Source organism: Meleagris gallopavo, chromosome 1, assembly GCF_000146605.3.
Source record: "Meleagris gallopavo isolate NT-WF06-2002-E0010 breed Aviagen turkey brand Nicholas breeding stock chromosome 1, Turkey_5.1, whole genome shotgun sequence".
Lineage (NCBI taxonomy): Eukaryota > Metazoa > Chordata > Aves > Galliformes > Phasianidae > Meleagris > Meleagris gallopavo.
In genome coordinates this window covers 73,527,190-73,552,439 of record NC_015011.2, presented here as the reverse complement: position 1 = coordinate 73,552,439, position 25,250 = coordinate 73,527,190, and the positions used below count along the sequence as shown (strand labels likewise).

The 25,250-nt window shown below is 41.4% G+C and overlaps 1 protein-coding gene across 1 annotated transcript; it reads left to right on the top strand.

Annotated features, from left to right (window-relative positions):
- Window positions 1-7,192: 7,192 nt before the first annotated feature.
- LOC109368793 (anoctamin-2-like) lies at window positions 7,193-25,232 on the top strand. Its single transcript, XM_031555524.1, has 2 exons — window positions 7,193-7,362; window positions 25,046-25,232. The coding sequence occupies exons 1-2, from the start codon at window positions 7,239-7,241 to the stop codon at window positions 25,204-25,206; spliced, it is 285 nt and encodes a 94-aa protein (XP_031411384.1). The 5' UTR covers window positions 7,193-7,238; the 3' UTR covers window positions 25,207-25,232.
- Window positions 25,233-25,250: the final 18 nt, after the last annotated feature.

Genomic DNA, 25,250 nt, shown 5'->3' with positions numbered 1-25,250 from the left:
GTACTAATTGGAGGAAAACTCCTTTTGCTGCATTTTGGCTGCTATATCTGCAGCCAAACCATCTGTATATAGTTGTTGACCATACTGATATTGTCATTTGATTGGTGGCCTTTGCAGTGCATTATTAGCAACTTCCGGTAATTGAACCTTTTCTAACAATTCTATTATTGTTTCTCATGTTTCACAAATGTTCTCTGGGAGATTAATAGCCTCTTTTTTTTTTCTAGATAGCACCACGCACATGCACAACCCCAAATGCAAATTTTAAGTCCATCAAGATGTTGACACTTTTCCCTTTTGCTAAGTCTAGTGGTCTTAGCAAGGCATGAGTTCTACTTTCTCTGCTGAAGCGATAATGCCAGAGTTCTATCTCTGGTTGTTACAGCATACCCAGCCTTCTTAAGCCATCTCACAGAAAACTGCTACCATCCACAGACATTTTCATATGCTCTTGCTTCACCAGGATTGCTGGATCACTTGGTAGTTCATAATCCTGCTCCAGGATAACCAGTAATTTCCCTTTTGATTGATTCAGTACTGCAGTAAACATATGTGGGCTATACAAAGTTATTTTATTTCCCAAAGTCAATTTTCTGTCCTCCTGCATATGCAAGATTGTAGTTGGTTGCTTTTAAACCGGGGCTTTCCCGCAATCTCTGAAGACTACCACATTCTGGAGTCCATCACCAGGTTTTCCATTTGTCCTTTTAAGATTTCATACAACAGTTAGCAAGCTAAAATACTCTATCAAAGGCTCTAGTCTCTATAATTCCAAACAATATTTTGTCTTATTGGTGTTGCTCCAATCTTCAGCTGGATAGTTACTGTTGCTGGTTCAGCTGGGGTCTCATCCCCGTCCCCTCCTTTTTTGTATTTATTGCTATTATATCCATAGCTTTTGAGACGTCTGGCTCTGATCTTCTGGATCTCCGCTGCTGTTTCTTTGTGAGCAATCCCATTGCCAATGCCCAAACCTCAAACATTGTCTACACTGATCAGGTTCCAGTACTGAGATCTCTGGCCTTATATTCTCTCTTCTTGGTTCCAGCATTTATGTTAGACCTATATTAGACCTCTGTATATACTGTTTTGTTTGTTTCTCCTCATCCTCCTTTCAGTTCCTTGCGCTATGGCCAATACCAGTAATTTCCTATCCTTATCTTCTCCCTTCTTACTTTTGCTTTCTGAGTTTCCTCTCTGTTCCCTCCTGTGCCTTCCTCTGCCTAAGCCTTTCTCAAGTCTCTTTTTTTTCTTCCCAAACTTTCATCATTACAAACTGGCTCAGCAATCTTTGATCTTCCAGGCACCTCTCCTGCCTAGGAAAGACCCCATTTTTAAATTTTAGTTTTCTCTCCTACCAATCTCGACCAATTAAGGGCTTTGTTGGCCCTAGCAGATACAAAATGATAGCATCCACCAAATTTCAGTTTCATCTCCGGCCCTGGAAGCTTCCAGTGCTGGAAGATAATCTGGTTTCCTGGATCTCTGCAGATAAGGACATTCTCTCACTTGCAGTATAATGCTCTCCACCCCTCAGATAACACTGTTTTAGAACAGTAGTTTGCAAGTGTCTCGGGCCTAGGCTCTTCATCTCTGTGAGCATTCTGTTCACAAGCTACGGGGTGGGGGGGAAGGAGGAGGAGGGGGCAGTACCAGGGTTTCTCCTCACACTACTCATTTGTCTTGACAAACAGCAACCAATCACAACAACCTAAATACACAATAATTGAAATACTCTTCATACTGGACAACTGTCCCTCCACAAATTGCTAAGTAATGGAGTCCATCAGCTCCCTCAAGGCACAATTGTATACTGAATTTCTACAAGGATAAATCATAACCAATATCTCCTAGCAAGATGGGAACTTTTTTTCTTTTTTCTTTTTCTTTCCACACATTCCAGATTTCCACAAATAATTTTAATTATTTCTCCAATCCATCAATTATTACAATTTTCAACAAGTTTCCTCTGCAATTTCCACAACTGACTCCACCATGTCTGGAAAGTCTGGAATGTACAAATTGCCTTCACACACTGCTGCAGCTACAAAAGTAAAGCTTAACAGACTGCAGATTCACCACATACACACAGCACGGAGACGCAAAAAAATGAAGACATCAGCACCGTTACAGTAATACTCACATACAAAAATCACAATGCCAGCAACCATAATGCAACACAGTTATCAATAAATGAAGCACTTCAGTTTCTCTTGAGGGCCTTGAATCTCTCAAGTGCCACCTCACCACATTACTTTTGGGAAGATGTACAGCATGGGGGATACTTCTCTCAAGCACTCCCCTTAACAGGGACTAGCACACCATTTCTCTTTAGGGGCTTCTCTCAAGCACCCCCTCACTATGTTACTTCTGTCAAACGTGGAATCTGTCCTGCCATACTTGGGTTGTCTCCCTATTGGCATGTGGGGTACCCCTTTACCCTTCCTCTCCATAGAGAGGAATCTCCATAGAGATTTCTGTCACACTTTACCAGAGGCAATTAAAAAAAAAAAGGATCCATATTCCAGGTAACCTGCAGCCAGACCCAACAGAGCCAGGATAAGGTGGAGCTCCTCAGTAATCACTCAAGTAAAATAAGTGTTTAACTGGTACCAGAACAAGCAAGCCCACCCTTCAAAGTAAAAAACATGAAGTACAGTCCTTGGTCAATATTGTCAATATTTCTGCCTGGGCAAGGGCCTCATCCACTTGGCCTTCTTGCTCAGACAGCTTGTAGCAGACTCCCACTACATCTCCTGTTCTTTCTTTTCCTTAATCCTCTTTCATGAGTTCTCTATCAGCTCCTCATCCATTCCCAGGTGGAGCTCCAGGGACTCCAACTGGTTGTTGATGCAAGAGCAACACACTCTTCTCTTCTCCCCTTCTTATCATTCCTGAAGTTAATCTCCATCTATTCCTATATTCCAGTTGTGAGAGCTATCTATGTCACCACAATAATGCCAATGACATCATAACCCTGGAGATATGTGCACATCTGTTTGTTGTTCCTCATGTTCTGTTTGACAGTGTACAGGCATCTGAAATGAGCTCTTATCGAGTCTGATATACCAATTGGAATTCCTTTATTTAGTACTTTATGCAATGTCTTCCTAGCCCATGATCCAATTCCAGGCCTAGAGCATCCATTACCATCATCAGTCTCAAAGTAGGATGGGTTAAGGATACCCTCCCTCAGCAACTCTAGCTTAAAACCCTTCTGACTAAATTGGAAAGCTTATTACCCCTTCTCTGAAAGATTAACCCCATCCTCTCTCAGAATATCAGATTTATCAAAGCTAGTTCAGGACCTAAGCAGTCAAAGCCCAGTTCATGACACTTCTCCTTTAAAGGTTTACTGCTTTTCTCAATTCTGTCAGCCCTTTCCCTCCCTGTAAACTCAATGAATATATAGGTGCTATTATTAATAAACATACAAGAAAATTTAGCTAAGCAGGCTATTACACTAAAAAAGAATAGATAGAGGACTTACTCTAATCCTGGGCTTGCTAGAGAACTCCAAAACGAAGGATCTCCAGAAAGAGATTCATTCCCCGGTAGTCATTCTTAAATGGGGTCTAGGAGAGGTGGAGCCAAGCTCCATCCATTCTGGCAGCACAGATGAATTGCCTTCACCTGTGCTCCCAGGGCTGACTTATTGCTCACCTCAGGTGATCAGTCAGAGGTTCAGGCCATGATTCAGCAGTTCCCATACACTTCCCATCTCTTTAAAATGGAGGATTCATGAAAAAGATGAGCTGTGCTTCTGAGTCCTTCACTTTTGCTCCTTGTAATTGCTCTTCATATTTTTCAGGTTACTTACAGCTATGTTAGTGGTGCCAATGTGAAACAACAGCAGTCAGTGTGATATACAAGGTCAGGCAATCTCTCTGTCACATCCTTGATGCAGACCCCTGGCCAGCAGCAGACCTCTCTAGATAGTGGGCTGTGGTTACAGATGGGTGTCTTTATATGGCTAAAAAGAGAATCATACACCATTCTCACCAGCCACTCTTTCTTAGTTGCAGTAGATGCTATGCATGTGAGAGCTGGTTTGGTTGCCTCAGTCAGTTTTGCGGACTTATTACAGTTTCTTTTTTCTCTCTTTCATGGGTCTGTAGAAGGCCCATCTTCATCATGTTAGTCTTTGTCCTGGTAGTTTGCCATTTCTCACCACTGTTGGCTTCACCTCTGACTGGATGTGTCTCTGGAGGAGTTTGGGGCTGTTTGACTACAGACTGTGGATTCAGTGCAGGTTGCATGTGAATCCAGCTATTTATTTCCATTTCTGTCTCCCAGACAGTACACAGCCTTTTGACTGTCTTCTAAATCACAGTCACCTGTTGTAGGAGGTCCTCTACCTGGGCATATCTTTTGCAGGTGAGTTTGCCACCACCTCTGCTCCAGGAGTAAGGACCAGGCACTTCCCATAGATCAGTGTCTGCATAGCTACTTCTGCCTTCAACAGCTCAGTTTGGGTGGAAGCAGTGGTCATGTCCAGGGGGATTTTGTGAATGGTATATCCCCCCCATGCCAAAGCTGCAGTCTTAGAAACAAATTCTACCTCAAGGGTCAGTTGGAATGAGCTCCCTTCACTTCTGCAGCTGGCAGAATCTCAGTGTTATGCTGTGTCAGCTACTACTCCAGCTGCTGCCCACCTTACTGCACCCACTCTGGGGGTGTGGGTTTGGCCTTTGTATGCCCTGGCAATGGCCATGCTGTGTCAGCCTCTCTCACAAGAGCTGCCAATTGCTGTAGGTTTGCTTCTCAGTGTTTCCCCAGCAAAGGAAATCCCTAAAACATCCTTATACTTTGAGATCTGTTGCTCCAGTTCTGATTCCGGCAACTGAGCCTAAAATGGCTGATGCTGTTGTAAAACGTGGTCAAAAGGAGAAATTAAGATTCCAACTCATCTGATCTATGAGATGTGAGAAATATAACCTGTGTTTACCTAAGAACTGTTAGCAAACTGTTTTACAGGCCATTGTGGCCCCAGCCCTCTTCTTTAAAGGCAGTGGTTCTTCTCTACTGAGCAGCCCAGCCCATGCGTGCACTCATCTCTTAGCAACAACCAAACATCAGTGTCCTATTAATGCTGTCTGGGCTGAAACCAGGACATGGAGAGAGTGCAGTGTGGTGATAACTCAAGTCATGGCAAATAATTTTATGCATCTTGATATATTAGGTAAACACAGTACTACAAACAGTGAAAAATAAGCAGTCTCTCCATTCTGATACATTAATTTACGAACAGGTTTCAAGATTGCTGAAATCACTTTTTCATATATTTGCAAATCCATTTTCAGTTGACACATTACCTGAGAATTTTTAAATGGAACATATATTTGCAATCAGATATTCAACTCAAAATTTGATCACGTCTCTTTATTAGCCTTCTATAAGAACTATCTTACCAGAGAAAAATATTCCTCAATTCAAATTCACACTTTGTCTTTCCTTCTTGACAGTATGTATATTTGTGAACAACTGAAAGCAGAGGAAGTGTAAAATTTTATCAAAAATCACACCTTGAGAACTCACTATGTGTTGCAGCCACTTCAATCGAATCAGATTGATGCATTAGTTTCACAAAAACAAGGTCAAATGTCCCACTAGTGTTCTGGCTTTATTGATTTCTTTTTTATGTTTTAATAAAAATACTAATAGTTATAATATTTTTTTTACTTATATGTATTAACTATATTACATATTTTATGAGGTCTGCTCTGAAAGTAATGCCTCCTATTTTGCTACATTGGCCCACAGTTTCATAGGCAGATGGTGGTGGTATGGCAGTAGATGTTGAACTTTCCCATCAATATTCCATTATATTTTGTTGCTCTGTGACAGATGTCAGCAAAAGGTCAGTCTGACAAAATAATTTCTGATGCAGAAGCATGTCTGCAAGCAAAGGTGTAGAATTGAATTCCCCCATGCAGAAAAAGTTGCACCCATTGACAGCTTGCTGCATGTTGTTGGAAACCAAATATTGGATGTGAGCACAGTTAGTAGGTGGGTGGTGTGTTTCAGCAGTGGCAACAGAGACTGTGAATCACCTTCACAGGTGCAGGTTTTAACAAGTATGACATACAAGCTCTTGTTCATCACTGGCAAAAATGCAGAGCTAATGGTGATGACTATGCTCAAAAATATTTGTAGCTGAGAATTTGCTCTATCAGAGTTACAGTGCTCATTGTAGCCATTCTAGTTTCCCTGAAATTAAATTGGTGGCATAGATATAGAATTAAGAATAAAATTAAGATATGTTTAAACTTGACATTTTGTATGTATATATTTCATTATTCTTATTAATTGTAGACCCTTTTTTTTTAATATGGAGACAGCTGTTGTCTCTTTAAGATTCCCCAAGCAGTTGATATGTATATATAGAGACATCTATTTGTTGACTTAAATACTGCACGTGTTTGAGATTAGAGATGACTGGAACCCAAGCATCTTCAAGTGTTTTCTGTTGGTTACAGGGCTGACTGGAAGTCACTGATGTTTATTTTTAGAGTCCTACTATGGCTTCAGACCTATCAGTAAGTTAGATAGACTTATTTTTTGGTGCTGCAGATGTATCAGCAGAGGCAATCTTTTGGTGTTGACAGTGGGAAATCTTTATGCTTAAATTTCATGTCTACCAGGTTTATGAATGAGTATATTCTAGTATCCTCATTGATTGGCAATATATACATTCAGTCATTTTGACCACGAAATATACTATATGGAATTTTCCAAATTTCATGTTGAGAGAAAAGTGCACCTGTGCAACATATGAAGTACGAAGATTTTACATTACCTTCCAGAATTTTGTTTGCCTGTTTTTCCTTCTTGAAGGAGATGTATGTTATTAACTGCTACTATTATTTAAGCCCAAGGTGCTTAAGCTTCAGAAATAAGCTTGTTCAATATGAATCTAGAGACAAGTCATTACTATGAAGTACTGGCTTCAACTTTATCATAGCATATTATGGTGTTGTAACTTTCTTCTGATACAGGAACACAGGAATCACTTCATTCAGCAGCCTGTTAACTGGCAATAAGCAGCAGCTTAGGAGAAGCTGCAAAGCAAGCCTTTGTGGCACCAAAGCAACTTGATATTCATTTTATGTTCTAGTAAAAAGATTTAGGTCAGATCCTATTGGGGAAATTAAAATAAAATAAAATAAAACAAGGAAAGGAAAAAGATTTGGTCTGACCTTTTGTTCCTCAGGAAATTAAAGAAGCTGTTCAGGAAGATGAAGGATGAAAGAACTGAACCAAAGGAAATGGACACCAACCAACCAAAGGACCCTCAGCAGTGGGATCTTGACTATAGCCTGGAACCTTTCACTGGGCTGACTCCAGAATACATGGAAATGAGTAAGACTTCTGAATTCCCTTTCTGCAACAATAGTTTTTTCATAGGACTAACGAACACATATTGTATGACTGCCATGACAACACGAAAATACTTTCATAGCTTTTCATAGGAGACAGCAGGGGTATGAGACTACTGAACTACCAACATAGAAGCAACGATAAGTCTTAGCATCTGTTACTACTTCTATTATCAAAGAGTCTGCTGTTACCAGCTGGAAGTTCTATCACAGAATGGCTGTGGTTGGAAGGGACCCCCCAGATCACATAACCCAGTTCCTGTTTACAGGTTGGTCAGCTGGAGCACGTTTCCCAGGGCCTTGTCCAGCTTGGTTTTCAATGTTTCCAGGAATGTATATTGTACAAGTTACCCGGGCAACCTGTTCCAGTATTTGATCATCCTTATACTTGACATGGTTCTGGCCCAGTCTAGACTGGCTCTGTGACTAATGGGGTGGGGGGACCTATGGGAAAAGAGATTGGGAAAGTGTAGGAAGATAGACCTAGAAACAAAACAGTGACAACAAGCTATGGGAGAAAACTAAGTTACTAAATAAGATGTGGAATGGGAGATAACACAATATAATAGGAATTGAAGCTAACAAATCAATTAAGTGAGAGAATCCATAAAACAGAAGGTCTTTCCCCATTGCTGAAGGCGAGATGGCAAGGGAGCATACACCACAGAGACAAGCAGAAAAAAAAATAAGTCTCAAGACTCCCAGTAACTTTTATCTTTCTCTCTGAATGGAAAAAGAACAGTGAAGTCTTGTAGGAGCTGTAGTTCTTATCTTCTGAGACAGGTACACAGAACTGTCAACAATCCATGGAACTGCAGCATTAACTCTTTAACTCCCAGTGCACTACATGATGTTATGATGTGGAGTACTGATAACTAAAATCATAAAACCACGACACTACTAAAACAGTCTTTTCCTTATGTTTAACTTGAATTTCCTCTATTTCAGTTTGATCCCATTGTCTTCTGTTCTTTCACTTGGCACCCCTGAGAAGGGCCTAGCACCATCTTTTTCAATGGTCCCATTGAATATTTGAATTACTTGATGAGCCCCCCAAGCCTTCTTGTGGAATAACAGTCCCAGCTATGTAAACTTCTTGTACATAAAATCCTTTGATCCACCAGTCATTTTAGCACCTCTTTATTGAATTCACTGCAGCATGTCTATATCTTTCTCTACTAGGGAGCACAGAAAAGGAAACAATACTTCAAATGTGTTCACAGTTGTGCTGAGGAGAAGGATTCCTTCTCTTGATCAGCTAGCAAGGCACTTCCTAATCGTCTCGCTCCAATTTATAGGAGGGAGAGGAGGTTCTTTGAGATATACATACACCCAGGTTGAGATTAAGAAACAACGGTTCAAATGGTAGTCTGACCAGTTTATTACAAATCCTAGTCATTCAGAGAGATGGGAAAGGGAAGAAGGGCAATAGAAAAGATAGGAAATAGAAGCAAGGAGTCTTTGTAGGAAACAAGAGGGAGATAGCCACCACCATGCGTCCAGCATGGTTTGTAGTTCGGTCATTTATCTCAGGAACTCATCTGGTCACATGAGGGGATGGGAGAAAGCCAGGAAGCTTCACAACAAGAAGGCCCTGGGCTAGGCCAAGTCCTTCTCAACAGGACTGCTTTCTAGGAGTTATTTCCCAGTCTGTGCTCATATCTAGGATTGCCCTGACCCAAGTGCGACACCTTGCACTTTGCTTATTGAACCTCGTTAAGTTCTTGTGGGCTCACTTTTCAAATCTATCCAGATTCTTCTGAGTGGCTTTCTTTTTATTGTACTGACTAAACTATTCAGCTTGATGTCATCACCAAACTTGCTGAGGGTACACTCAATCCCACAGTCTAAATCATTGATAAAGATGTTGAAGAGCATCACTTCCAAGATGGACCCCTGAGGGACACTGCTCATGACCAGCCTTCACCCAGAAGTAGAGCCATTGGCAACAACTCTCTGGCTATGACCATCTAACCAATTCATTATCCACTGAACAGTCCACCCTTCAAATCCGTATCTCTCCAATTTAGAAGTAAGGATGTGGTGTGGCACTATGTCAGAGGCCTTGCACAAGTTCAGGTACAGGATGTCACTTGCCCTTCCATGGTCCAATGATGCCGTCACTCCATTATAGAAGGTCACCAGATTTGTGAGGCATGATGTGCCCTTGGTGAAGCCTTTCTGGTTGTCTCAGATCACTTCTTCATCTCTCATGTACCTTAGCATCTCTTCCAGGAAGATCTGCTCCATGATGTCCTCAGGTTCAGACATGGGGTTCACCAGCCTCTCTCTCCCCAAGTCCTCCTTTCTCTTTTTGTTAAAAATGGGAGTGATATTTCCCTTTTTGCAGTCACCAGGGACTTCACCAGCCAACCACAACTTTCCAAATGTGATGGAGAGTGGCTTGGCAACCACATCAGCCAAATCCTCCAGGAAATTTGGGATGCATGTCAAATGGCGCCATAGGCTTGTACACATTCAGCCTCATGAGGTGGTCACAGACTTGCTCTGCTCTTGTACTGGAAGGGATTTTGCTCCTGCAGTCCCCCCTTGAAAGTTCAGGAACTTCTGTTCATTTTTATAAAAGGACACCCTCTCTGTAAGAAACTTGAACTCTGGTCGTGGATTCTCTTTGCTTTCCCTTATGAAACAACTACCATTGAGGAGGCACTACTTCTTTGAGTGATGATGTTTGGAGCAATACCAGGATGTGCTTTGCCGTACACATGTCAAGAACAGAGGAGTTTTTGATATATCTCTCTCACTTCTGTTTTCTAATGGCCATTTCAAACCTGCTGGGATTTTATTTTATTCTTACTTATAATATTAAGAAATCTGAGCATCTTTGGTTAGCTTCTCTTTTTTTATTTATTTATTTATTTATTTATTTATTTATTTATTTATTTATTTAATGTCTACTTAAACTAATAGAAATAATGAGATTTACTGTTTTGTTTTGTTTTCTGAATCTCCCAAATTTTAATGTGGAGAAATGTGGTTCTGCTTTTGTTTTCTGGACTTTTTTTCTATCAATTTGCATTCACAGTACTCCATTTCAACAGTTACAAGCACCACTCCATTAAAGCAACAGGCAGTGTGATGGCTAATGGAATCACAAAAGCTGGTGCTTTTGTGATTAATCTGTTAACAGTAAACATTAAGAACAGCAAACATAGAAGAAGAATCAGCAGTTTCTGTCTTAAAGCTGGTCTATGCTCATGTGCCCCAGGAGAATTACCTTCCAGTTCATGCAGTTCACAAGGCAGCTTAATGCTGCAGTAGAGAATGTTCAGCTTTTTAAATGTTCTGTTGGACTTGGATGTTTAATATCACTCTAAATTAAATCAGTCACAGGTGATCCTGTTCCTTGGGACTTCCACTTCCAGCTATCCCTAGGCCAGCAGCTACACCACCATGCATACCTCTACCACTTCAGGAGTGACCTACCACCCAAAACCAAACAAACGTGCCTGCCTGTAGAAAGGTTTCCAGTCATTTGCACTAGATGTCATCAGCAGGGTGATAATTTCTCCAGACTGTTAACTTCTCAACCCTTCTCCCTGTTCAAAAAGACACATTAGTTTGCTGAGAGCTCTTTCTTCTCCAGAAAGACATACTCAGAGAAGTATGGCCACTTGTCATTTTACTTTTTTAGTCAAGAAAGCGTGTATATTGAAACTTCAGGCTAGCAGTTTGTGACATTAGGATGTTTTTTGGCCTTGAATAAAGGCTCAATGCATAGCATTAAAACAACAATGAAGTAGACAGCTAGGGCGAATCCAGGAAAATGAGTTTAAAATCTATTTCCAATTCATAAACTGAAGCACAAGTTTTCCTTAAGAATTGTGTTAGAATAGCTTGGAACCACTTGACTGAAAGTCAGTAGCTTCAGTATGGAACAAAGGCACTGGAGAAAATTCAGGGCAGCCAGTGAAAGGAATGATGACTTCATGGATTCTGATTATTGCATAAAATTCTATTTCAACAATTATTATTCATGAAATTGAAACATTAAACTGGGAGCAAGTCCATGGAAGTCAAAAACATGACTTTGATTTAACATACAGCAAGCAAGAAATTGAGACTAAGGCACGTAGCTTTAAAAGTAGAAATCATAAATAAATCTGAAAAACAAATAAGAAGTAAACCACAAAGTCTACAAGTAAATTTCCATTGGCTTCACTGGCATTTTACATACGCTAGTAGTGTGGGAGGAAGAGGCTAATGTTTAATGGCAAATAAACTCTGCTTTCCTTGGAGAATGCTCTTGTGAGTCATTTCTTCAGTACTCTGAATCTGATTTCACTCAGCAGACTGTACTGAACTTCCTTCTTAAACGGACCTTATTAATCGATAATAGTTTCGATTTGCACTAATGAAATTTTTGGTGATTGTTTGTTTTGGTACTATTAACTGATATATATCTTTTTTAGTAGACACTCTTTAGCAGAAACTCTGAATGTTTGAGTGATCTGAGAATTTTGTGCAATGAGTCCTAAAATGTAAATCGTCACTGTAAACGTGTCAGATTTTTAATGAGTACTTTCCATTGCTGAAACTCTGAAATGACTTTTTACACAGTCCAATATATCAGTCTCCCAAAGTACGCAGCATGTATAGCAATCTTCCCATTCAGCTGGCAGTACGCTCACAACAAGCAGCCTACAATATTAGGAGCTGGCAAGAAGTTGATATTTAGAAGAGCAATAAGCATCGCTAATGAAATAACTTTAGAAAGAACTGTCTAAAACCATCTGAGTGATGCTTGTGAAGTTTACACCATACTGACTTTTCTCTTGAGAAGAAACTGACATTAGCAATGAATTTAGATTCCTATTTACTCTTCTCCAGTCTCTAAGAGCCCAGGGTTTATAAGGCAATTAAATGAAAACATATTTTTCTCAGAGATATAATAAAGAGTTTCATTATCTTACTGCTGTTAAAAAGCAGTTGGGCAAAACACTTTTTTGAATTCTAAGAACCAAGTGATCAGATCCAGTGTCTGTAGCAAATGACTATCATAAGGAAGGTTTGGAAGAACTTTCCCTACAGCAGGAAAAGCCATTAAACAGGCAACATGTGAAGCAGCAAAAGGAAAAATAATAATAATAATTGAAAAGGAACTTACATTTTTCTATGATCTCTATAATGAGTATGGATTTGAAAATACCAGTTCAGTCTGTTGTATGTAGACTCGCTATACATATGTTTACTAAAGAGTAGTAAATGACACCTATTTCTTAATTTCTCAGCCAGGCTTGGTTGAAAAATTTCTTCTTAGAAACTGTATGGGAACTGCTGAATCATGGCCTGAACCTCTCCTACAATGAGAGGTGAGCAATGAGTCAGCCATGGGAGCACAGTTTACCTGTGCTGCCGGAAAGGGTGGAGCCTGGCTCCTCTCCTCTCCTACACCCATTTAAGAGCTGGCTACCAGTAGAGAAGGATCTTTTCTGGAGATCTCCTCTGCTGGAGTTTCATAAGTGAGCCCAGGATATGGGTAAGCTTTCTATCTATTCTCTTTTTGTTATTATAATCTGCTTTGCCTAATTCTCTTATTTATTTCATAATTATAATATCTTAATATTCATTGATTATACAGAAACTTATTCCATTTTTTCCTTAGTGTAATACATAGTTTTATGACATATTATTGATAAAGAAATGAGGAAAAGGGAAAACAACTATAAGCAATTACCTTCATTCAGGTTAGGTTTTGATTAAAAAAAAAAAAAAGCAAAGGTTACCCATGCTACTCAGTGTGTAAATCAAATAGAACCTGAGTGATACTCACTGTGAGAGATCTTATACTGGGTACTGATTCTTACACAAGAAAAATAACCAACAACCTGCACTCTTAATCTTATCTTGGAAGCTACCTTAGAGGGACAGTGTTTGCTGTGGGATTCAGTTCCATTTAGGTCCTGCATACAGGTGATTAGTTTCCACAGAAAGTGGTCTTCTGAGAATTGTTCTGATCTGGGAGACTTCTCTTGATGCTGTTTGTCTCAGGGTCCAACCAGCCTAAGCCTAAATAAAATGTTGTATATATGGCACCAGATGTTGGGAATGCTGTTCCATGTGTGCTGGCTCTAAGGCCTTTACTTATTTCCTGAATAAAATTGACAGTGCAGGTGTCTTGTCCTTGACACTAGCAGTCTGGATTTTTTTCTCTCATCAGAAATAAAGCCTATGTCATTTGACCACACATCTAGTGCTCTGTTTTGAGTAGACTTCCCTTGTGCTCAAGTTTTCCCTATATAACAACTCTCAATTTGCTCACTAGGTTTTGACATGAAATGGGGTTATATTCATCTTTGTAGTCCTTCAATCTGGCCTACAGGGAGGAAATCCATCAAAAAAGCTGGATGTACAGAAGGTCTTACACTGGTCTTTATAACCTTTTGCCACAAAGCATATAAGAATAATCACTCAAGTCAAGCAGGGCTCCAATAGTGGTCATAGGATTATATGTGACTACTAGAAGAGCTTGCATGGAGAGCTTGCAGTAGATATAAAAATGAATGTAATATGGATATTCCACGTATTCATGTACTCTGGCCAAAAATAGGATGTATTGACATCAGCAGTCATTAGTGGAAATCTTTATGATAGAAGTGGTGTAAATGGTTCTGTTGTAACTGAGCAGGTGTCTGCAGAATTCGAGATTGCTACTATTAGGAGGTTGGAACACTGAAGAGATTTTAAGAGGGCCACACAAATACTGCTGGCATTGACTTTTCAATGACTTTTCAGTAGACATTCCTAAGCAGTTATACAGAAGACCTTTGCACACCTTGAATATTCTTTTATGAACTTAAAAGAAAAAAGTGAATTTTCCCAGGCAGTGAATAAAAAGGGCTGCAAGCTTCATTAAAGCAAATGTATGTGGCTTATACTTGAAGCATTGCAAATGCCTCTTTTGTGGTTGTTTTTAATTGAATCCTTCCAGTTCTATTCCAGCTAAATTGACATAAAACCAAATAAGGCATATTTTAGTTCTGCGTATTTTTGTAAGCTTTTCACAGTTTTTTTGGGGACATTACTCTAACATGTTTTTATTTCTTTGTTACTTAACTTTCCTGACTATGAATATAAAATATTCAGGAAAGTATGATTTCAAGGGTAAAATGGTCATATGCTTTGAAAAGTCTCTGTGTTAGTGTATCGAATTGCAGAATCATTAAGGTTGGAAAAGACCACTAAGATCACTTAGTCCAACAATGAACTGATCACAGCTATGCCCACTAAACCATGTCATTCAGTGCCAGATCTACCCTTTTCTTGAAAATCTTCAGGGATGGTGACCCTACCACCTGCATTGACAGTCCATTCCAATACCTCACCACTCTTCCTTAGAATAGATTTTTCCACTTATCCAACGTGAATCTACCTCGGTGTAACTTAAAGCCCTTAGTGCTTGATTGTATTGCTAGCTAACAGGGAAAAGAGGCTGACCCCCACCTTGTTACAACCTCCTTTCAGGTAGATGTAGAGAGCTGTGTCTCCCCTGAGTTTACTCTTCAGACTAAACAATTTCAGTTCCATCACCTCCTCCTCATAAGATTTGTGTTCCAGATTTTCATTGGCTTCACTGTCCTTCCGGGCCCCAATATTTTTCTTGTGCCAAGAGGCACAAAACAGAATACTACTTGAAGTGTGGCCTCAGCAGTGCTGAGTAAAGAAGGACAATCACCTCCCTGCTCACCACACTATTTCTGATACAAGTCAGGATGCCATTAGTGTTCTTGACAACCTGGGCACACTGCTGGCTCATGTTCAGCTGGCTGTCAGTTAATACCTCATTTTCCTCTGCACACTCTTCCTGCTGCCTTTCCCTAAGCCTGTAGCATTGCATGGGATTGTTGTGACCAAAGTGCAGGACTTGGCACTTGGTTTTGCTGAATCTCATACAATTGGCCTCAGCCTATTGATCCAGCCTATACAGACCCCCCTTTAAGGCCTTCTTACCCTCAGGCAGATCAAAACTTTTTCCTAATTGGATGTAATCTGCAAACATACTGAGGGTGCACTCAATCCTCTCTTCCAGATTCTGTGATTCTGTGATTCTGTGATTCTGTGATTCTGTGATTCTGTGATTCTGTGATTCTCAATAGTGATATTATATAGGGTCAGCTCCAGACACAACCCCTGAGGAACATCACTGGTGACTGGTTGCCAGCTGTGTTTAGCTCTGTTCACCACCACTCTCTGGGTTATCAGTTAAGATGAAGTCTCACACAAGAGCAAAGGCTACCAATCACCTGAATTATGCCAGCTGCTTGAAGAATGCTTTGTCTCTTCATCCTGGTTGGACTCCCACCAGGATGTCAGCCCCATTGGCCTTCGCCCTGATCCTTGCCTATAATTATCAAACCTTCTCATTCCCAGTATTGATCTCTACAGAATCAAAATGCTTCCTAATGTAACCCACCACCCCTCCTTCCTTGCCTATTCCCCACTAAAGAGCTTATAGTCCTCCATTACTGCATTTCAGTCATGGGAATAATCCCACCATGTTTCTGTAATGGCAGCAAGTCATTTTCTTTCTTGTAACTTCTTCCTCCTGTTAGTTGCCCATGTTGCATACATTGGTGGAGATGCACTTCAGCTGGGCAATTGATATCACTTCTGATACTGGAATGTTGCTCAAAGGCTCATCCCTAACAAGCCTGGTCTTAACCCCTTCCCCCTTCAAATGCAATTCAAAGCCCTATCAATGAGCTGTGCCAAATCCTGGTTGGAATCCTTTTCCGTTTTTTCACCCAGATGGGCCCCTTTTGTCACCAGTAGACCTGGTGCCTGATGAACTGCCTTAAGACCAAAAGAACAAAGAGGCACCAGCCTTTCAACCATGTTGATCAAGTGGGTTTTCCTGCTCATCTCAGTATTTTTCCCTGCTACCAAAGAGATCAAGTAAAATGCCACCTGAGCTCCTGCACCGGTAAACTAACCACCTGAATGCCTGAGATTCCTGCATGGTAGCCTTCAGGCTTTTCCTCTTGACTTCATCACTACCTACCTGAAATACAAGAAGTGGGCAATAATTTGAGGCCTGTACTAGACTAGGGGTCTTCCTTATGATGTCTCTGACCTGGGCACAAGGGAGGAAGCAGGCTTCCTTGTGAGTAGGGTCCAGTTGCATAGCAGGGCCTTGGTTCCCCTCAGAAGGGAGTCACCTATGACAATCACCTTTCTTTTGTTCTTGGCAGGCACTGTCTTTTGAGGTGGGGTTGACTGCTTCAAGCTAGAAAGCCCTCTGGATAGATTTTCTTCAGCTCTACCAGACTTTCACTTTCACGCTCTCTGACATTCTATGTCCTCCTTTAATTGTTCTACCAAGACTAGATCATCCACCTGTTCATATTGTGTGCAGGTGATAGAGTTGCTACCTCCCAGTACCCATGCCAGGCTCAGCCGCTACCTGCAGCCAGAGACCTGGATGGCTGCATGTTTGCATAGGTGTTCAGTCTGGATTGCAGCCTTCTTGGCAATGGCTTTTGCCTAAGTGGAGAACATGATCTGTCTACTTTCACCAAGAAGGCGATGAGAGTTAAATGGGCTGGCCTCCTCACTGGGGAGGAGGAATATGCCCTCCCTGCATTAGCTGCAGCTCAAACTGCTGCACCACACCATACACATCATGTCCTGTTTGCAGGTCCTCTTCACAGTGCTCCAGGTCACTGCCCTCCCTAGAGCTGCCTCTGTATGCATAGAGGTTTGGCTGCCATCACTCACATCTCCGCCTACACTGCATCAGAGCCGCTTCTTGTCAGGAACTCTTCTCTTCCCACTTTGAGAGGACTGGGTCTCCCTTATCCACCCTGTGTTTCTTTACATAGTGTTTTGTCACAGCTTCATCACAGTTTTGCCTGTCTGCATGGGGTCCCCTGGCCAATCCACTGAAGTTCTTCCATGTAAGGACATACTCTATCTCAAAGCAAAGCAATGAGAATGAAAATCAAAAGGACATACGTAAGACACAGATAATAGTTTACCATGCAAATATTTTATCACTTGCAAGAGAAATACAGGAAAGTAAATTAGAAGACTTGCAGCCTGTGCACACGAAAGATCCTGTGCAAGAAAAGATCCTGAATAAAGCTTTTTTTTTTTTAAAATCAGTTAGTTTTAGGCTGCTACTATAGTGCCTAAGAGAAGGATTTTAAATTAAACACTTAAGCTATGACAAGGCATGACTTTCACAAAAAGCGCCACAGTAGAGGGAGAACTTTCACAGAGATTTGATGAAAAAGATGCCACAGTGTATAGTGCTAACACTAACCCCTATTTCATACTGCTATTTATATAATTCCATGGTTAGATTCATATGCTTAATTTTATTCAAATTACTTTGCATTCGGGCAGCATATCTTTAGTCCCCTTCCTCTTCTACTCTTCATTGGTTTTCTGGGGTAATAAAAACCTCTCTCACTTCCCTGAAATATTGCATTAAAATAGTGTATCATTTTCACAACAGAATGATCCAGACTCAAAAGTAACATTCACTGCTTATGCCTCCTTTTCATGAAAGAAGAGTCTTAGGCAGTTTGTTGATTTCTCATTGCCTCAGAGTAAAAGAGTGATAGACCTTTCCGGGCTCTAATTATGGATAAATGAAATTCCCTCAGACAGGTTTAATTTTATGCATCTGAATGTGCCATTGAAAGACAAGTGACTTAGTGATACTCTACCCACTCAAAAGCTGAAGAAGCTTTATTGAAGGAACTTGTTCTTTTATTACATTATTCTCACATTATCATCTCTAGAGAACTGAGAAGTTTCAGAAAAATACTGTTTTGTCAGTATTGTGCTTTACAGGGTGATGTTAGTTCTTCAGCTACTTAGAAGAGAGTTTGCATAGAGACAAGTCATCCTATGACCTAGAAAACAGCTCTAATTCACATAGAAAACTATAGGGTTTTTTTATTTATACAATTGGTGCTGAGCTGAAACCTGTGTTATTGGTAGTCTAGCAGTGGAAATAACGTGCCATCTACTTCAAGGTGAGAGATGTTTAATTTTTGTTTGGTTATTTTCTTCTTATGGAAGAAGCCAGGCTTATTAGTAGCATATCTGTTTTGGTAAGCACAGAGAACTCAGGATGGTTCCACTTGTTGAAATACTACTTGTTCTTTAGGGACAGTGCTTTTTGCTACCTAGCTACTTTACCCAAATTGGAACCCTAATAAAAAAAAAGCACTGAAATAGAATTCTATTTTGCTAAGACCTTGAGCAGATCTCTAATTTTGGAGAATATCAACACAATTAAGGAGGAAAATGCCATATGGCACCACAGTCTCATGTGTGAAAATATTTGTCTTCCTACTTGTATAATTAACAAATATATGGATGTTATAATTAAGAAATATACAATAAAGTTAGACTAAATAGGTTACCACATTAAAGAAGAATGGATGGAAAGCTTACCCTTGTCCTGGGCTCACTGAGAATACCCCAAGAGGAGTGATCTCCAAAGAGATCCTTCCCTAAAGGTAGTAAGCTCTTAAATGGGGGTTTAGGAGAGGTGGAGCCATGTTCCACCCCTTCTGGCAGCACAGGTGAATTGCCTTCACCTGTGCTCCCAGGGTTGACTCATTGCTCACCTAAGGTGATCAATCAGAAGTTCAGGCTGTGATTCAGCAGTTTCATACACTCCACCCCTTCACAACATGAGTTGATATCACAACATAAGTGATTGAGTCAACTAACGGGTAAGCTTTCTCTATTACAGAGATCTGATACATGGCAATGATTATACAGTATCTGTCACGAAGCATGTTGATACAATTCAAGATGAGTGACAATCAGTGAATGTCCATATTCTTTTATGGGCCAGTGCTCGATGATGTTACTGGAGGCATGTTGTCATTAGGAGGTGTTGCATGTGATCTGACAGTAACACTGGAATGCTCTGATGGCATTTGTCTTCTTCCAGTGATCCTGAAGGCTCAAAGACTTGTGGGGAGTAATACAGATGTTTCAGGGGTACCAGGAGGGGAAGGTTTGCTCTCCAGGGAAAGATACAGGCCGTATTTCTATCCTGGGTCAGTACTTCAGCTTGTACTGGGGCTTGTCCTGGCTGCCCGTACCACACTTTCTGGTCAGATGTCTGCGGCTGCATAACTATATCAAGCACCAAAAGGGGTGTCTTGATCTGCCACAGGGACATGATGGGAGTCCCTTTCGCAATGAAGGTTAGAGTGTTGACCACAGTATCTGTAGGCCATGTATCTATTACCGGAGGGACTACTGAGCATCCCACCTCTAATAATCTCCCCCAAGGTGCAAGTAGGCCACACCACTTCGGTTCAAATGCACCTTCCAAGGCCATTTTATTCTATGGGTGCCAGGATCTAAATTCTCATGGGGCAGGGAGCAGAATATTATTTTCATTACCAATCTGGGGTCTTACCTGATGATCAGTGCCCATAATTTGGATCCCACATGGGTAGCCCATGTTGTCTGTAACATTCTCAGGGCATTGGGTCTGCCATCTTGGGGTCTTTCATTCAGGTCCCACAAGGTTTCATAGAGTCTTTTTGTCCACCCCTGCAGGGACTGGGAGTCTGTCTTCAGGACAACCTTAAGAATACCGTTATAACGTTCAATGAGGCTTGCTCCTGTTGGATTATATGGCAGGTGGAATCACCATTCGGAGTTATTTTCTTCTACCCAGCGCTGTATCATTGCACCAGTAAAATGAGTCCCTTGGTTGCCCTGGATGACCTGAGGTGTCCCATAGGCAGACATAAATTTAGTGAGTCCCTTGATGGTATATGCCTGGTTTGCTTTTGGTTCTGGATAGGCTTGCAGTAGCCCACTTGCAGTGTTGACACAGATCAGGGCATATCTCGCCCCCTCAGACCAAACAAGGGGCCCAATGTAGTTGACTTGTCATCGCTGGAGAGGATTGTGTCCTCTAGCAAGATGGGCTGTTGTTTCAGGCAGCAATCTCGGTCTCATCTTAGAGCAAGCGTAGCAATCCCGGCACGCCTGGACGACGTCAGGTAGCTATGTGGGCAGTCCCCATGCTTTAGCAGCTGCCCACATTGACTTTTGTTCTGCATGTCGCAGCTTCTGATGTAACCAACGGGCAATGTTCTCAGATGGTGAATTCTCAATCAATGTTGAACTTGGGCCAACATGTCAGCTTCATCATTTCCTACTGACTGTAGGAGCTGATGACCAGAAATGTGGTAGACACGTACAGTCCTGTGTTTCACTGTATTCCATATGTCTAACCACATGTCTTTGCCCCAGATTGGTCAGGGGTGCATAGTTCATTCTTGGGTCGCTCACTGTGCAATCCAAAGAGTGAGCCCCTGGTACATGGCCTAACTATCTGTACAGATATTCAGGATACCATCACTGGGTTCCTTATTATAACCATCCATGCGGTTCACAGTTCTACCCACTTGCTGCTCTGACCATCCCCCTCATCAAACCAGATTGTTTCAGTGGAGGGATGGTATGCCATTGCTCTCCACTAGCTCAGGTTGCCCTTACTAGACCCACCTGTGTACCAGGCATCTTCAGGGATAGGATACTTTCCCTCCTGAACAGGGCTCTTCCCTGGTGGAGTGACCAATGTTTCTTATGGTGCATTACTGTGACATGTCACTGGATACAGGATCTTCTGAAGTTCTTTTAATGGTAATGAAGACAGACTACTCCTCTGGCTGAGGTAGGCAACCCATTGTTCCACTGTTTGTGGTTGGGCCACCCCGTCTTAGGAAGGTGGGTAAGATCTTTCATCCACCCCTGAATCGGCTGAGTGGTCTTAACTGTAACTTCAGCCATTTGAGTTATCAGCTCTAACTGTAATGCAGAATAGGTAGCCAAAAACTATTTTTGTTCTGCTCCATGCCAGACCTGAGACCAGAAACCAGTGCGGGTTAGAACAGAACTCTGGTGTTGCCACAGGCCCCAACCGAAGCCATCTTGAGTAACGTGAACATCCAACTCGGCTGGGAGGGTAGGATCAAATATACCCAATGCCTGGGCTTGTTTAACTGCCAGTTTTGCCTGTTGGAAAGCATCCTGTTCTGTTTTTCCCCAATCCCATAGCTGCCCCTTTTTTGTAAGTCTATACAGTGGCCTTAGCAGCTGCGCTAGGTTAGGTATAAAAGAATGCCAATAACCCAATATACCTAGAAACTCTTGCAGCTGCTTCGATGTTGTAGGGAACGCCTGAACCTTATCTATGACAGCACTGGGTAGTACTTCGGTCTTTCCTGACCAAACCACCCCCAGGAATTTTACAGATGGGCCCGGACCTTGCACCTTTTGGGAATTTATAGCCCATCCCTTCTGTTGTAAATAGGTACTTAATGAATCTGCCACCTGTCCTACTGCCTCCAGTGAGTCAGATATCAACAGGAGATCATCAATATAATGATACAGGTTAACATCATCAGGTTTTCTCCAATCAGCCAGGTCACACGCCACTAGATTGTGACAATATGTTGGTGAATGCACATACCCCCTGTGGCAGGACCTGACAGGTCCACTGCCTGCCTCCCCACGTAAATGCAAACTGATCTTGTGATTCTTCAGCAATTGGGATACTAAAGAACGCATTTGCTAAATCTAGGACACAGTGATAGGTTTTTATCTTCCTACTCAACATGTCCAATAGGGAGGCAATATTGGGCATGGCCGCATGAATAGGTAGCGTGACCTTATTTAATTCTCTGTAATCCACTGTCATTCTCCACGTGACATCTGACTTTCGCACTGGCCATATGGGGGAATTATATGGTCTGTGAGCAGGTCTTATAACACCCACTTTTTCTAATTCCTGCACCGTTCTTGATATTTCATCTAAGCCATCCAGGAGTCTACACTGCCTTACATTAGTAATCCGGCACGGTATCAGCAGGCAAATAGGCCCATGTTTCGCATGGCCTCTTAATATTGCCTGCACTACCTGGATACTAATACATCTCTGTCAAAGTCTAAGCTCTCCCACGGTTGTCTGGAGAGCCAGACCCCATAGAATATCTATGCCCAGGATGTATTCCTGGACTAGGGCAATAGACACTTTATACTCCCAGGGTGGGAGACACCCAATCCCGAGTTTCAACCATGTTTGTGTGACAGGAATAGTCTATCCCCAAAACCACCAATCATCACTCTGTCTCCACCAAATTTAGTCAGATCTCCATAGATAATTGGTGTTTCTGCTCCAATGTTCACTAACACCATAACTCTCTGAATATTTTTTCAGGACCAGCAAATTGTTAATTCTACTTAGGGCCTCCGGTCCCATCTGGAGGCCCTAGGGGGACTAATATCCCTTGTCCCACCATGAATTGTGCTATGCCAATTCTTTCGTTTCTGGTAGCTCAGGCATCATGGCCCTGAGGAGGCTTTTTTTTTCCCCCTATTAGGATCAATGAAATCTTCTAGGTTCCATGTTGTTGTTGGTATTCTCTCTATAACCCTTACCCTTGGTTTCTTAGGGTAGATTCTGAAATTTTTGTTTGTCCTTTAGCTGTCTCCAAAGCTGGAGAAGGACATGATTGGGCTGGTGGTCAATCTTAGCAAATTAAACCACAGCCCAAATTAAATCATTAAACATTTATTTTCGGGAGACCCTTATGGGTCCTGATTGAGGAGTTTGAGTAGCCGGCATCTTGGTTTTAATCACTGGCATGACCTCAGCTTCTTCTAATGTCCAAATGTTGTGCCTAGTCCGCAGGCGTTGTTTCTCCTAGGTCAGCCACTAACTGGGCAGCTGGCTGGACTACAGCTTCTGAGGTCACCAGGGGATTTAATACAGAGACCAAAGTACCATACAAATGAGAGGGAGCTTACTGTAGAATTAAGTCTCTCATGCCTGCAGAGAATTTGACCATATCAGGGCCATCAAATGTGTCTTCGTAAATTGTTTCCCTTATGCCTAGTTCATGGATATAATTTTGAAGGTCCTCCATGGAGGACCACATCCCTGTATGTAGACGTATATCAGATTTATTTGGCCATACCATGCAGCAGGTCACCATTAACCATTCTATTATAGAATGTTTTTGTTAAGACATTGATTACCCACATATAACTTCTGTCTGAGAGCAGAATGGTGGCCAACTTGGCTATTTCTGGGCCATTCACCAAAACACTTTCTGCCCCAGAATCCCACAGTTTTAATAATCAAGCTGGCACACTTTCTTTAGGCTTCTGCTGAATTCGTTGCACTAAATCCATCAAGTCCATTGCTGTGTATGGCTGGGCTGTTACATGCAAATAAGTCTGGGCAGGGGGCCACGGATTAGGCAACGCCCCTGCCAGTCTATCCTGTATTTTTTTTGTTTTCTGAGTTGTGACAGGATGGACCTCTAGTGGATTTGTTGGAATTGGAGATTTGAGATCTAATTTAGAATTTTTATTTTCTTGATCAACTAAGTGTGTTGATTGAAGAGTCTGGTCATTGTTTTTTGAAATGTTACAAACTTGACCTATTGGAAGATGCAGAATTGGTTTCCTCCCTGTTAATATGCCAAGTTCTTGCTCTAACTTTTCAATACGGTCTTTCAAAAGTTGGTTTTCGTTTTCTAAAGTATTATTTCTCATTTCAGCATGAATTAAAGCATTTAATAGTGTCCATGCCACTGCAGAGGCAGCTAGTTGTCATTCTTTCATGATTAGTATGTCTTTAAGTCCTTGAAAGTAGTCTGCCACGCGACATGGGGAAATATTTCCCATAAAGCATAGGGGAACCCATTTTTCAGTGATAACTGCTAATTCAGAGTAGGGAGATCCCACAAATCCAAGGATCTGTCCCAGAATCATTTCATCTAGTAGGTAACGTTCTTCCCCCCTAACCCATTTATAGAAATTCCAAAGAAAGGACATGATGTAAATTTTAGTATATTTGGCCTGCTGGCTCACCACATGTATAATTAATGAATATACATCTGTTATAATTAAGAAATATAGGCTAAACGGGTTATCATCCTTAAGAAAAATGGATGGAAAGCTTACCCTTGTCCTAGGCTTGCTGAGAAGACTCCAAGAGGAGCAATCTCCAAAAAAGATCCTTCCCCACTTGTAGTCAGCTCTTAAATGGGGTCTAGGAGAGGTGGAGCAAGGCTCCACCCCTTCTGGCAGCACAGGTGAAAATTGCCTTCAACTGTGCTCTCAGGGCTGACCCATTGCTCGCCTCAGGTGATCAGAGGTTCAGGCTGTGATTCAGCAGTTCTCATACGCTACTCTTGCTATATTGCCACCAAATTTTCCAAAGGAAGCTGTGATGATATAAAGTTATTGTAGATTTCCTCCTTTAATGTATCATTCCTTAGTGATATTCCCTAAAGTATCACTTTCCTACGGGTAAACACTGGAGATGAATAGTAGCATCACATTCAGCTGATTATATAGGAAAGCAGAATACACTGCAAAGTCCTTGTTCTTTATTAAATTTATTATTTACTTTGGCTTGTGTTGATGCAATACCAGTAGATTATTAGAACCATTCATAAAACATAGTGACAAACCTTCATCTCTTTCATAGCCTTGCTTTCCAATATATACTGCTGTGTTCCAGCTGCAAAGTGGAGTGTTGCAGGTTTTATCACCCGTAAATCTCACAACATTTTACTGTCACCTGTATTTACCTGTTCTTTTCAAAATATATCTGAGAACAATACATGTTTGTCTTCCAGTTATCCAGTTCGGCTTTGTCACACTCTTTGTTGCCTCCTTTCCTCTGGCACCACTCTTTGCTCTTCTGAACAATATCATAGAAGTTCGGCTTGATGCAAAAAAGTTTGTTACAGAACTAAGGAGGCCAGACACAGTAAGAGCAAAAGATATAGGTAAGTAATGGAAAAACATTAAAATGATGAGAATACCGAGTATTCAAAGGAG